The sequence below is a fragment of the Phycodurus eques genome, chromosome 10 (genome assembly GCF_024500275.1).
Source record: "Phycodurus eques isolate BA_2022a chromosome 10, UOR_Pequ_1.1, whole genome shotgun sequence".
In the NCBI taxonomy this organism is placed as follows: domain Eukaryota; kingdom Metazoa; phylum Chordata; class Actinopteri; order Syngnathiformes; family Syngnathidae; genus Phycodurus; species Phycodurus eques.
This window is the reverse complement of record NC_084534.1, coordinates 28,847,186-28,860,434: the sequence shown is the minus strand read 5'-3', so window position 1 is coordinate 28,860,434 and position 13,249 is coordinate 28,847,186. Positions and strand designations below refer to the sequence as shown.

At 42.4% G+C, this 13,249-nt stretch overlaps 1 protein-coding gene and 1 non-coding gene across 2 annotated transcripts; one reads left to right on the top strand and one right to left on the bottom strand.

Annotated features, from left to right (window-relative positions):
• Window positions 1-1,735: 1,735 nt before the first annotated feature.
• Window positions 1,736-1,817, top strand: trnal-aag (transfer RNA leucine (anticodon AAG)). Its single transcript has one exon. It is a non-coding gene; the product is annotated as a tRNA-Leu (tRNA).
• A 1,744-nt stretch (window positions 1,818-3,561) lies between these two features.
• Window positions 3,562-11,185, bottom strand: LOC133408635 (charged multivesicular body protein 4b-like). The gene is made up of 5 exons (XM_061687728.1): window positions 10,856-11,185; window positions 6,284-6,461; window positions 5,189-5,303; window positions 4,997-5,123; window positions 3,562-3,980 (listed from the first exon to the last, which is right to left on the bottom strand). Exons 1-5 carry the CDS (start codon window positions 11,043-11,045, stop codon window positions 3,916-3,918), a joined length of 675 nt encoding a protein of 224 aa, XP_061543712.1. The 5' UTR covers window positions 11,046-11,185; the 3' UTR covers window positions 3,562-3,915.
• Between the last annotated feature and the right edge of the window lie 2,064 nt (window positions 11,186-13,249).

Below are 13,249 nucleotides of genomic sequence, written 5' to 3'. Positions count from 1 at the left end.
CGTTGCTTTACCGGGTTGGGGGCGGTACTCGGAGGGCGAATTATTAATCCCATTGGCTGCGGGAGCACATCCGCCCAGAATAATCGTGACGTGATTGGTCAGGTAGATGGCATAGACACGCCCTGGGAATGATGCGTTCAAGAACAGCATGCGGGTGGGAGGAACTGGCTCGTGTGGAAGCGGTCGGACAGTTTTAACTCACGTACTCGCTTGTTACGACAGATCTTGTTGAACTCTCACACGGCGTCTATCGACTACTTCTATACCGTATTGCACAACGGATGTTTTTAGAGAACGTAAAATAGAAGACAGGGACACACACAACCAAAAATACAAACACTTACACAAAGACGCATACACTCAAACAAAAATACACGCAAACACAATAACTCACACTAGTGGCGTCACTAGGCCTATTTTAGGGGGGCTGAAGGCCCCTAAAAACTTCTCAAGCCCCTCCCAACTTATTTGGTATTCTGTGTTAATGGTGAAGTTTTATTGTCTGAGCACCCCTGAAATCGATCTTCAGCCCCCCTAAAATAAATTGGGGTTTCCCCAAAAACTCACACAAATAAACTAATGCGCACACAAACTTCGCACAAATCCAAAGACACACTTACACAATCATGCACATGGACTCACATAGAGCAAACCCGAGGTGTGTTTACACGAACGAACATTTTGTAGCAGAGACCACCTAAAATGGCTTCCTTGAACTAACCACCTGTAAATGATGATTTTGCATTTTGCAAAACTAACACTGAATGGTTAAACAGAACACAAGAGACATATTTCCATGGACGCTTGGTGCTAAATGAGCAGCAGGCAAAACATCTTTGTCAACTACCGGAGACAAATTCCTTGTGTATTTTTGTTTTGGACATACTTGGCAAATAAAGATGATTCTGATTCTGATCTTTGCATCGGTGCGTTGTCAAATCATTTAAGGCCATTTGGAGTGTGTTAGTCCACGTCGGTCTCCGTTGTTATGAATGCTGCAAGTTTGAGTGGTTTCTGTGGGTGTCCTGTACGATCACGCTGTGAGCAGCTGCTCCTCCACTCACATCTTTAAGCGCTTGCCGCTGTGCCACTTGCAAGAATTGTATTTTTTTTGGGGGGGGGGGGGTCATTGTTTCCTAATGTGAGGGCGGATAGGCAAGACAATCACAGGTCTGGTAAGTATGATACAAAACTTTGATTTGATGTGTGACCTGATGTACTTTGATGCAATTCCTGGTAGATTTTTGACCTGTTTAAAGTGAAATTTGAGAACAAAAAAATATTTGTTGTCATGATGTCATTACATGAGGGTGGATTGAGAAAGCAATTGTGGACCTTGGAAAGCTCTCATCATGAGCTTTCATTTGAGGTATGACTCGATGAACTCAGTTGCAATTGGATTTTGGTCCAGAGTTTAGTTTGATAACAATTAGTTATTTTTCAGGTATTACTTCATCAAATAATACTCAGTGAAATAAGAATTCTGGATCTGGAAGGCTGTCATCATGCACTTCTGTTTGAGGTATGACTCGATGGACTTTGTTACAATAAATGTTTTGACCTGTTACTAAGGACATTTTTTTTTTTAATTAAAAAAAAAACATTCATTGCTCCAGTATAGAAGCGTATATTTGTGACATAGTCAGATATCTAGAAAGCTTTTACCAAGACTTGTTATTTAATGTTGCTCAAATAGTTTGAGTAACATAATGTAACAAAAAGAAGGCACAGTCAGGGTAGCGTGGCCGAGCGGTCTAAGGCGCTGGATTAAGGCTCCAGTCTCTTCGGGGGCGTGGGTTTGAATCCCACCGCTGCCACATACTTTTCAGCATCAATTTTGAGTCAATTAGCGCATGAAATAATTGCTAAATTCATTGCAAATAATAAAACACGAGTGAAAAACAATCTTATCAATACAAAGAGCCCACATTTCATTAGATAGGTCGATTAATTCAAGATGTAATAATTATTTTGTTTAAAAATACAATTTTAACATGAGAATGAATTACTAAAATAATGAATTTTTTCTTCTTCTGTCAAATTAGTTTTTTTGAATTTTATTTATTAAAATAAATTTATCTAATTAAATGACTGGTTAAACTATTGCAAATAAGTATAAAACAGTCATAAAACCGATTTCCATATACATTGCAAATAAATATTTAATTTTTTAAATTAATGATTAATTAAAATTAAGTTACAACTACAATTTAAAATGAGAATGTATTATAAAGATAATGCATTAATCTAGCCTTTATTTAATTAAAAAAAACATTTTTTGGGGGGGGGGGGGTCCAAAACTATTTCACATCATACATTTAAAAATATATTTAAATGAATATTAAATAGAAAAACAGCATGAATTAGTAGACACACTTTAAAAAATATATATTTTTAACTCAAATATGAACTCGTCTTGGACGTTGTCCCCGTTTTTCGGGGACCGTTCCCCTGTAACACGATTGGACCTTGAACTTGTTTATGCAAAGGATGAACCAATCACAACGTGGCAAATGTTTCACTACGGATCGATCACTTATTGACAGACGGACGCTCGTGATAAATCCGATCCTTAACTGCACTTTTTACACGCGCTCAACTCCATTTTAGAAACACAAACACACTCGCACAAAACTGCCCAAACACACACACACACACACACACACACACATACATGAAAATGCACACAAACACTTTCAAAAAGACGCGCGTACACACAGTCACAAACTCACAAAAACACAAATGCTTAAACACTCACACACACACACACTCACACAAACACACTGTCACACGCACAAACAAGTTTACAGAAAGACACAAACGTAAAACAAACACGCACACACACACAAATAAATTAGGGGTGCGACTTTAACGCATGAATCACAATTAATTAATCCATCCATTTACTGAGCCGCTTTATCCTCACAAGGGTCGCGGGGGTGCTGGAGCCTATTCCAGCTATCTCTGGGCGAGAGGCGGGGTACACCCTGAACTGGTTGCCAGCCAATCGCAGGGCACATACAAACAAACAACCATTCGCACTCACGTTCACACCTACGGGCAATTTAGAGTTGTCAATGAACCTACCATGTATGTTTTTGTTTTTGGGATGTGGGAGAAAAGCCACGCGGGCATGGGGAGAACATGCAAACTCCACACAGGCGGGGTCGGGGATTGAACCCCGGTCCTCACAACTGTGAGGCAGACGCTCTAACCAGTCGCCCACCGTGCCGCCATAATTAATTAATTAATTACAAACAAATCAATTAGTTAAAAAAAATAAAGGCATTTTAATGTCATTTTTTTGTTCCAAACAACACGGAACTTTTGTCAGTGCCCGATTTCCTGGTACACCGACTAAACTGACGCACACTCTCACATGAATACATACACACACACACACACACACACACACAAAGTGATGCAATGTGCCCGTACGGTGGCCTCCATCTTCAAAGGCTACAGGCGTTATCTTGTAGCATGTTTGTAACGTGCGCGTGGAGGTGGAACTGTTGTTCGTCCGCTGTCACCTCCTTCAATCAAGGGAGTTCTTTTTGCTGGTTTAGTCTGGCAGCATTCGTTTATTGAACAGCACAACTTGAAGCGCGAGATTATAAAACTTGCATGTCAGGACAGGATAGTGGCTTCCGCATCCCTCCATCTTCACCTAAATGTCTTCCCCCCCCTTTTTTTAAAACAATATAAGGAGCACAAATATCCAAGTGGTGTCATTGTTCAGGTTTTGGATGGTACCACCTGTGCACACAAATGAGCTGATTGTTCACATTGACTGTTTCCACCTGGAAAGTATGCACTGGTGCACTCCGATCACGATACGGGCTGGCATGAGTTCATACTTCAGGGTGACGGCGAGGTGGGGAGCACCCCTGAAGTCCCTCGTCTGCCCGCTTGAGTTTAGTTGGTGGCCCAGGCCTCCAGGTCCGCCATGTCCGCCTCGTCTTCCTCCTCCCGCTTCTTGGCTGAAACGGAACAAAAACGTGACAAAGACGTCATCACGGAACTCCTAACACAGATTATCACAATTTTATAAAACCACAAAAAAAGGTTTTACTTTGCAACATGAAATTTGGTAGATGTGTCTATCCTGAGTACATTAACAACAAAGTCTCAAGAAGCCATGTCTGAAAAGACACAGTCGTCCATTTTGGCTCATTTTAGGGTCATTTTTGCCGAAGACACTCTTTTAAAATTTGCTTTGTTTCTTCATAGTAATTATTATGATTCTTTTTTTAAACCAGCCACTGAAACGGTTTTGGCTTAGCGACATGAAATTTTACGACAATCACGATCACAGGCAGACCCACAAAATCTTAAGAAGCCACGCCCAAAAAGAAACAGCAAGTCTCCCGCTTTGGTTCTAAAGCAGCCATGTAGCGCTCAATTTGGAAAAAAAGTTGGCTAACTCTTGGTAGCGCATCCTGGATTTTTGATTTCATTTTCTTTTTTAAAATTCAGCCCGTGAGCCCAGTTTGACTACACAACATTGAACTTAGTGGATATGTCTATCAAGAATAGATGAACCAAAAAAGTCTCAAGAGGTCATGCCTGAAAAGACACAGGAAGTCGGCCATTTTGGTTCAAAATTGAAATTGCGTTTCTTCGTAGTAATTATTTTCTAAAAAAAAATTCAGCCTCTGAAGCCAATTTGATTTAGCAAGACGGAATTCGGTAGACATGTCTGTCGTGAGTAGACCCACAAAAAAAAGTCTCAAGAAGCCGTGCCTGAAAAGAGACAGGAAGTCAGCCATTTTGGTTCTAAAGCAACCAATACCACCTAAATGGTTTTAAAGGGTTAAGTGTCGTTTAATTTGTTTAAATGTGCTAAAACATGTGGGAGGAGTACAACTACACAAATGTATTTTTTCAACATGATTTCAATATTGCGGATTTTAATCTATTGCGGGTGAGCACGTTAGAAACTCGGTGTTCCCTGCCGTTCGGTCCTCCAAAGGTTTTGAAATAAAGGAGAGCACACCTGGTCTGGACGGCAGCGACACGGAAGGGACGCTCGGCAGGGTGACGTCCGGCGTGCCTTCCACTTCCAGAAGATTCCTGTCCAGCTCTTCCTGCTCCAGCTCCTCCAGCTCGGCCATGAGCTCATCCTGAAGAGTCGAGAAGTGGTTTTCGTAAAAAAGCGGCGACGGAGAAGGACGCGGTGCGGTCGTACCTCGTCGCACTGATCCCCGAAACCGATGGGATTGGAAATGACGTTTGTGATCTCCTGCGCCAGCTCCTGCTGCTCCACGATGTCCGACATCAGGTCGTCGACGCTGTCCACGTTCCTGCCGCCCGACACGCACACGTGGCTCCATTAGCCCGCACGTACGCCTCGTTTTCCGTGCACACGTAGAAAGCTAAGAATTGTTTGTTTCATAAATTTACATTTTCAATTGAGTTGTGATTTTGAATACTCAATGAAACAAATTAAAGTTGAACCTCATCTATGACTGACCTGGGCCTGCTGCCCATTTGAAAGATTGCCCCCGAACAAAAACGTTTGCCCACCACTGAGTTAAATGATCAAACGCCCTGTACATTTTGCATTCATTTTGCCTTTTTTTCTTCATAAAAATGTTTGATTAAAATTGAATTATGTATTTTGAAAATGCATTTATCATCAAATAATTGATTAACTGATTTAGTGTCAATTATACAATGAAAAAAAATGAACATATTTTATGAAATAATCGGTTAATTAATTGTTGCATTCAATTAGATGTGTTCTCTCATGATGGTTAATTGAAACATTTATGAATTGTTTTCTTTCATTCATTTGTCATTAACCTAAATTGATTTATCATAATACAATACAAAACATTTTGGGGGTATTTTTGTATTCGTATTGTATTGATTTAACATTTTATTTATCTTGCTAAAATATTTTCCAATTAAATATAAAGTAATACACAAATGTAACTATTTACTAGTTAAACTTTTATTTTTGCCATTAAATAGGCTGTTTGTTCTCAAAATTGTTACTTAAAATGTGTTCATTGGTTTTTAGAGTTTGCTAATGCAATAATTGTTTAGTTGCTTTATTGTAGATAATAAAAATGGTAAAATAAATCTCCATACATATTTTTAAAATGTTTAAATTGACTATCATTTCATCGCTATAAATAAAAACAAAAATGACAATGAATTATTATTATTCCACATATTTGACAGCAATGCACGAATGATGAGTTAATTCTGAAAACAATCTATTTGCAATATTTCCCATGCACGTGAAATGTGTGCGTGCGTGCGTGCGTTATCTCACAGTTCTTTGTGCGCGGCCTTCATGGCCTTGGCGGCGAAGCCCATGTTCTTCAGGACTTCCGTGTTTGTGTTGGCGTTCTCTAGCGCCTCCCTCTGGAACTCCATGGTGGAGAGGGTGCCGTCGATCTGCTCCAGCTGCTTGGTGTAGCGTTTCTTCCTCTTTAGGGCCTGCAGTGCCGCTGCGGGGTCAGAAGGTCAAGTAAGCGGGCGAGTCAAATAAGTCGGGTAGTAGTAAAGTATTAAAATAAGCCAGTTAGTCAAGTAGTGTAGGGAGCGGGGGTTGTCAAGTAAGCGGGGTAGTTGGTTTTTGGTACTTAGGATTTTTTGGCTTTGTTTAGCGAGCCAAAGTTTGAGTTCCGAGCAAACTTCAGATCCACTACACAAGGCATGTTAAACTCAAGGCCCGGGGGCCACATCTGGCCCACCACATCTTTTTTTGTGGCCCGTGAAAGCAAATAATTTGCGTCAGCTTCCATGATTCTTGCTAAAAGTTGTATCAAATTTCACATCATCATATGTCATAAATAACGTTGAGATATTGAAGGCATTTTTGTTGTTGTTACCAAACCCATTTTTGCAGTAACTTGAACAACAGTTGGACAAACTATTATCCTTGACTTCTGATTTGAAAACGAGTTATCCATCAATTTGTTGAGGCGATGAAACATTTTGAGGGTTTCACGGTCATAACGGCCTTAAGAGGTAAACCGTACCAAAAATGTGGGCCGTGACAAAAATGTGTTTACCGCCCCTGCACAACACGCTATACGATACAGAGTGAACTCAAAGCAGTGAGAGGAATCGCAACGTGCTGCTGTAGGCCACAACCCGCGTTCAGACACTCACACACAGATGAACCGGGCAAACCGACTCCAGCTCCAGACATCACTCACTAGGCCACGCCCCTTAAAAGGTACACATCCAAAACACAAATACTGCAGTACATATAGTAAATATACTTTATAAAACCAGTTTATTTACGTACTCTCGTATTAAAACCCCAATTCAGATGAAGTTGGGACATTGTTAAACAAATAAAAACAGAATACTTTGATTTGCAAATCATGTTGGACCTATATTTAATTGATTTAATACACTACAAAGACAAGATATTGAATATTCAAACTGATCAAGTTGATTGTTTTTAGCAAATAATCATGAACTTCGAATTTGATGGTTGCAACACGTTCCCAAAAAGCTGGGACAGGGTCATTTTGACCACGGTGTTACATCACCTTTTCTTTGAACAACATTCAATAAACGTTTGGGAACTGAGGACACTCATTGTTGAAGTTTTGGAGGTGGAATTCTTTCCCATTCTCGCTCGATGTACAGCTTCATCCGTTCAACAGTCCGGGGTCTCCGTTGTCGTATTTGACGCTTCATAATGCGCCATGCATTTTCAATGGGAGACAGGCCTGGACTGCAGGCAGGCCAGTCTAGTACCCGCACTCTTTTACGACGAAGCCACGCTGTTGTAACACGTGCAGAATGCGGTTTGGCATCGTCTTGCTGAAATAAGCAGGGGCGTCCGTGAAAAGGACGTTGCTTGGATGGCAGCGTATGTTTCTCCAAAACATGTATGTACCTTTCAGCATTAATGGTGCCTTGTAAAAACAATAATGTTTATCAGTTTGAACATTAAATATATTGTCTTTGGAGTGTATTCAATGAAATATAGGTTGAACATGATTTGCAAATCATTGTATTCTGTTTTTATGTTTAACACAACGCCCCAACTTCATTGGAATTGGGGTTGTGCTCTCTATTATGTTTTTCTTAAATACTGTACTGTTTTTCTTTATTAAAACACTGAGGTGTTTTTTCGTTGCTGACCACAGAAACCTGAATCAGAATCAGATAAGGATTACACTTGGTTTGACACCACATCCTCTGAGTACGCAGTCAAAATGCAGATTTCTCCCAAAATGTTGTGAACCAAACAAAACTGCCTCAGTTGAGGCCATAAAGATGCGATCCCAGTGAAGCAGGACTCTTTGTTTTTTCTCTTCCTTTTAATCTGATTATAATGCGCGGCAGCAGCTTTGCGGCTCACCGAGCGGGCAGACATCCCAAAAGACGAGCGCGGACGCTCTGGTCAGCTCGAAAAACGAATAAGCCGATTGGACCGGCTAAGCGCCGGTCGAAAACAAACAAGCCTTTAAACATCATGTACATCCAAACGAATGATTTTCATCATAGCCACGTACAAGTCACGTTAACCCATCTGTCTACAATTTGGCCTGTGAGTGGGCACACAGCAGCAATCAGATTGGATTACACCAACACACAAGATGTATTTCTGGCCAGGTAACATTGTTAGCGTTTATCTGACCATCTGCTTGCGGCCTCTTTCCTCTGAGACTAGGAGACTGTAATACGCTTTTTGTAGTGCTTTCCGTAATTCAAAGCCTCCCGTCCCTCACAAATAGTACAGTTTCCTCCAAATCAGCAAGTAACTGAGGCCTTCCGAAAAGGTTTAGAATTGTCTACGGATGCCGCAATATGTCAGTACAAGCTTAGATGTATAATATTGCCAGTGATACACGTATCTGTCGCATCGCTACACTGTAGAGTTTTTTGCTAAGAGGAAGTACTTTTTGTTTTACATTGGAGCTTTTCTTTGACGGCCATAGAAACATTCCTGCTTCGGGACGCCACTGTATGTTTGTGTGAGTCAAGCGGATGTCTGTGAGGAGTCATTTTGTTGGTATGACGTCGTTATTCAAAGACGCTTTCTTGTCTGTCGCACTTTAGCTATGTCGACATTCAAGTTTCGCCGTCGTGCATCTGAATAGCGTCGTGTGACGTAGCGAGAGGTTTGTCGTAAACAATGACTGCAAGCGTGTACTAACTTCATGTCGCGCAATGCAGGGAAAATCAAGAGAAAACCCTGCCAAATGATCCAAATGTTTCATGTTTACCATGTGGTGTCAAACTCGTTTTTGCCACAGGCCACATTGTTGGTACGGTTTCCCTCAGAGGGCCGTATCGACTGTGAAGCCATATAAATGTTTCATCGCCTCATCATTGCATGAAATTGATGGATAACTAGTGTTGAAATCAGAAAAAGGGGTTTGGGAACAAAGAATGCTTGCTAGCTCAACATATTTATTACAAACGAAAATTTGCTCAAAAATTTTCAAGAGTCATGGAAGTTGACTCAAACGATTTGCTTTTGCGGGCCACATAAAATGATGTGAAAATCTGGCCCACGGGCCTCGAGGTTGACACCTGGATTGCTGATTTACGAACAGACACGTCGGACAGAATTACTCGTTTTACGGAAAAATTTGATTGCCCGTCACAATATTTACAACGATGCTCCTCCACATTCGGAAGTACAGTACAACCTCGACGGAACTGACTAAAAGGGGCGGGGCTGACGGGGGGTCGACCGTTACAGCTGAAATGTCCGTTACATCCAAGCACTTTTTTAAGGTCATATACACCCATATAACTGTACAAAATTATTGTTTTGCAGGATTTATTTTTTTTTTGCTCTGTAAATTTATTTATTTTTTTCTTAAAGTGATGTACTGAAGCACTGTGACACCAACATTTATGAAAACAGAACTCAAAAGTAAATAGAGGCGCAATGTATCCATTAATCGGCAACTAATCGATGATCGAATCCGGTATATGCCCAACTTACTTCCGGCTCGGGTGAAGGTCAAAGGTCGACGGGGCCGCCACAAAGCACCGAAGGAACTTTATACGTCTACAATGTCTTTTGTTGACACGAGAGGTCACCGCAGAGCCACCAAAGACGACAACAGCCGAAGTTTAGGCTTCATTCATATCGCATTCGTATAAATCCGTGAAACACACATATTTAACTTTTGTTCGAAGACACCAGCCAATCACTAAAACCACATTCGCAAGTTCGGCTTCAAAGGATTACGTCATGCTCGTTAGCGCAGCATACACAGGAAGTCTGCGAACCCGTTTTCCGGGTTTGGCCGGGCGACGTTCCGCATACAGCGGATTAATTGACAACTATTTTAAGAATCGATTAATCATTTAAAGGTCTGCTTTAAGTTAAAATTGTTCAAACCATTCGAATTTCAGCCTCTCACCAGTAAATATTCTGTTTTCTGTCGTCATCCATGAAAGCAAAGCGAGGCAGTGTCTTTGTGTTGAATCCAAATGAGACATTTGCAAATATCTGTTTTCACTTTGGAAAACAATCCTCAACATTCTTGCCTACTTTCTGACATTTTACGGCCCATACCAGTTACTGAATCATAATCAAATTATGTTTTTTGCACTGTTAATTTGAAGATAATGTTTGAATACAGGGATGGGAATTAAGAAATATATGTTTTTATAATCCAATCGCCACAGTTGTGCTTTCAAGTACAGAGTGTGAGAAGGTTCGTCAGCCATTGTTTTTCTTATTATTTCTTCTCTTTTTGGTTTTTGACGTGCCCGAAGTGTGACCGTGATTTAAAAATGGATTCCGGCGGCCGCTCGTCCACTTCACGTCACGCCAAGTTAGCACGCGTGCTAAGTAACGAGCAAAGCAACTCTCCAAAAGCGACAATGACCGCGGTCCGTTTTTTCCCCTCACCTCGCTGGTTTTTCATGCCGTGCTTCTTGGCCGACACGGTCTCCTGCTCGATTTTCTTCTCGAGGAATTCCTGCTTTTTGGCCAACATCTCCTCGGTCTCTCGGAGTTTCTGGACAGCCTCCTGGGGTGTGGGCGCCTTGCCTCCCTTGACCCCGCCGCCGGTGCCGAACCACTTGCCGAACAGAGACATGTTTGTGGACCGAAGACGAATGAAAACTGTAGCTTTTCTTTGTTTCCCCCCCTTTTCTTCGTAGGTGGCGTTGCTGCCGCTGATGTTGTTTTCCGTCTACTTCCGCCTTCTACATACGGGTCCCGTGTTCCAGTGACGTCAGGGCTACGACATGACTCACCGGGGGAGTTTCCCGCCCGAAGTGGGACTGATGTCGCGGATGTATGTCGTCACGTCACCGCCATTAAAAAAAAAAAAAAAAAAAAAAAAAAAAAAGATTTGTGATTCACCTTCAAAATAAATTGATTTGAATAATTAATAATCAAATAAACAATGACATTTAAAAAATGGATGGATGGAAATAAAGCAATTAAAAATAATTAACAGACAATGAAACTGATTTTATTTATTTATTTTTTTTACTTCGTATGTCAGTTGTTGCTGGGCTCCAAGGTTCAAATGTTATCACCAGAGTAAAGTGGGCTTGTAGGATAAACAATATTAATATATTATTGTATATATAAATATATATAATATATTTATTTTTTCAAGTGGGAACAAGTGTTTGACTGTGACAACGATGTGGCGACGACGGCGGGAAAAGCCAAAGAAAAAGCAAACGGCGGTTAACCCGCTTCCGCTCGGGCCCGGCTCCTCGAGGAAAGTGCGTCACGGCGGGCCTTTCCGCTCCGAGACGGGCGCGAGCCCAACGCCGGAGGGAAGGGGCCGACCGGAGGGAAGGGGCCGACCCGGCCGCATACCGTGTCGGCAGCTACTTTGCCCAGTAGGCCGGATTGGTAGGCAAGTCGCTAACTAGCTCGGTTGGATTAGTAGATACTGAAGCTAGGTAGGTAGGTAGAAAGTAGATGGTTGGTACACACATAGGACGCTCATAGCTTTACTGGAGGAGTGGGAGGTCCTTTGGGAGTTTCTGCTGAGGCTGCATTCTTCAAATTCATGCTTTCCACCTCATACTGAAACAAACACAAGGTCAAATGTACGCACGCACACACACACAATCATATTACTACAGATTTTAACATAACCATAATCAAAATATTTTTGAACCATATTTCATCCTGATGTACAAAGTTAACGGGCTCGCGGTGCGTTTCCTCTGCCATCTGTCCTGCGGTGTGTGTGTGTGAGCGTGTGTGTGTGTGTGTGGCGCGGTGTGGCGCCTCAGGCCCGGCTCACGTCACACGTACCGTTTACTGTCGCCACGATTCCAGTTGGCCGGGTTGCGTCACCATGACAACAGTGAAACACCAAAGAGTCAAGTTTGAGCTGTCAATCAAAAAGGTATGCCATTACACCGGACGAACTCAAGGTGGCGCTCCTACCGAAAGCTTCCAACTGGACAGAAATATTGGGACGCCTACAGGAAGTGAAAATGTGGAGTTTGGACTAAAGTCTTGGGACACCAACAGGAAGTTCGTTTGACTCTGCTGTCTGCGGCCAGGTCGGCATCGCGAAGCACAATCTGCTCTCAATTGGCCGACCTGGATAAACAAAGGATAAGCACGAATCAAAGGAAGAAATAGGTAGCGAGATGGACACAATACTTTTGTAAAACGTTGACGTGAACAACATGTTGTTTGTGTGACGCGCACGTGCACGTGTGCACCTTGATCCGCACGTTGATGTCAGCAGCCTCGAGTGTGAGCGTGTGTGCGTGTTATATGTTGACGTGGTGTTTGCGTTGCAACACTCTTTGATGTGCGTGCGGTGATGCTGAAGTTGCAGTCGACAACACGCAAAGTCAGGGTCAATGCACTTAGCTTAGCTTAGCTTAGCTTTGCTTTTGACTAACACTATCATTGAACCATCTTCTTCTTTCCCTTCGGGCTCGTCCCTTTCGGGTTGGCCACAGCGCGTCCTCCTTTTCCACGTCCTCCTATCTCCCGCATCCTCCTCTCCAACACCAACGGCCCTCACGTCTTCCCTCACGACATCCATCGACCTTCTCTTTGCTCTTCCTCTCGCTCTCTTGCCTGGCAGCTCCATCCTCATCATCCTTCTAGCAATATACTCACTATTTCTCCCTCCGGACGTGTCCAAATCATCCAAGTCCGCTCTCTCCAACTTTGCCTCCAAAACATCGAACCTCGGCCGTCCCTCCGAGGAGCTCGTTTCGAATTTGATCCGACCCGGTCACTCCGAGAGCGAACCTCAACACCTTCGTTTGCTCTGCTTCCTGTCGTCTCTTCAGTGCCGCTGCCTCG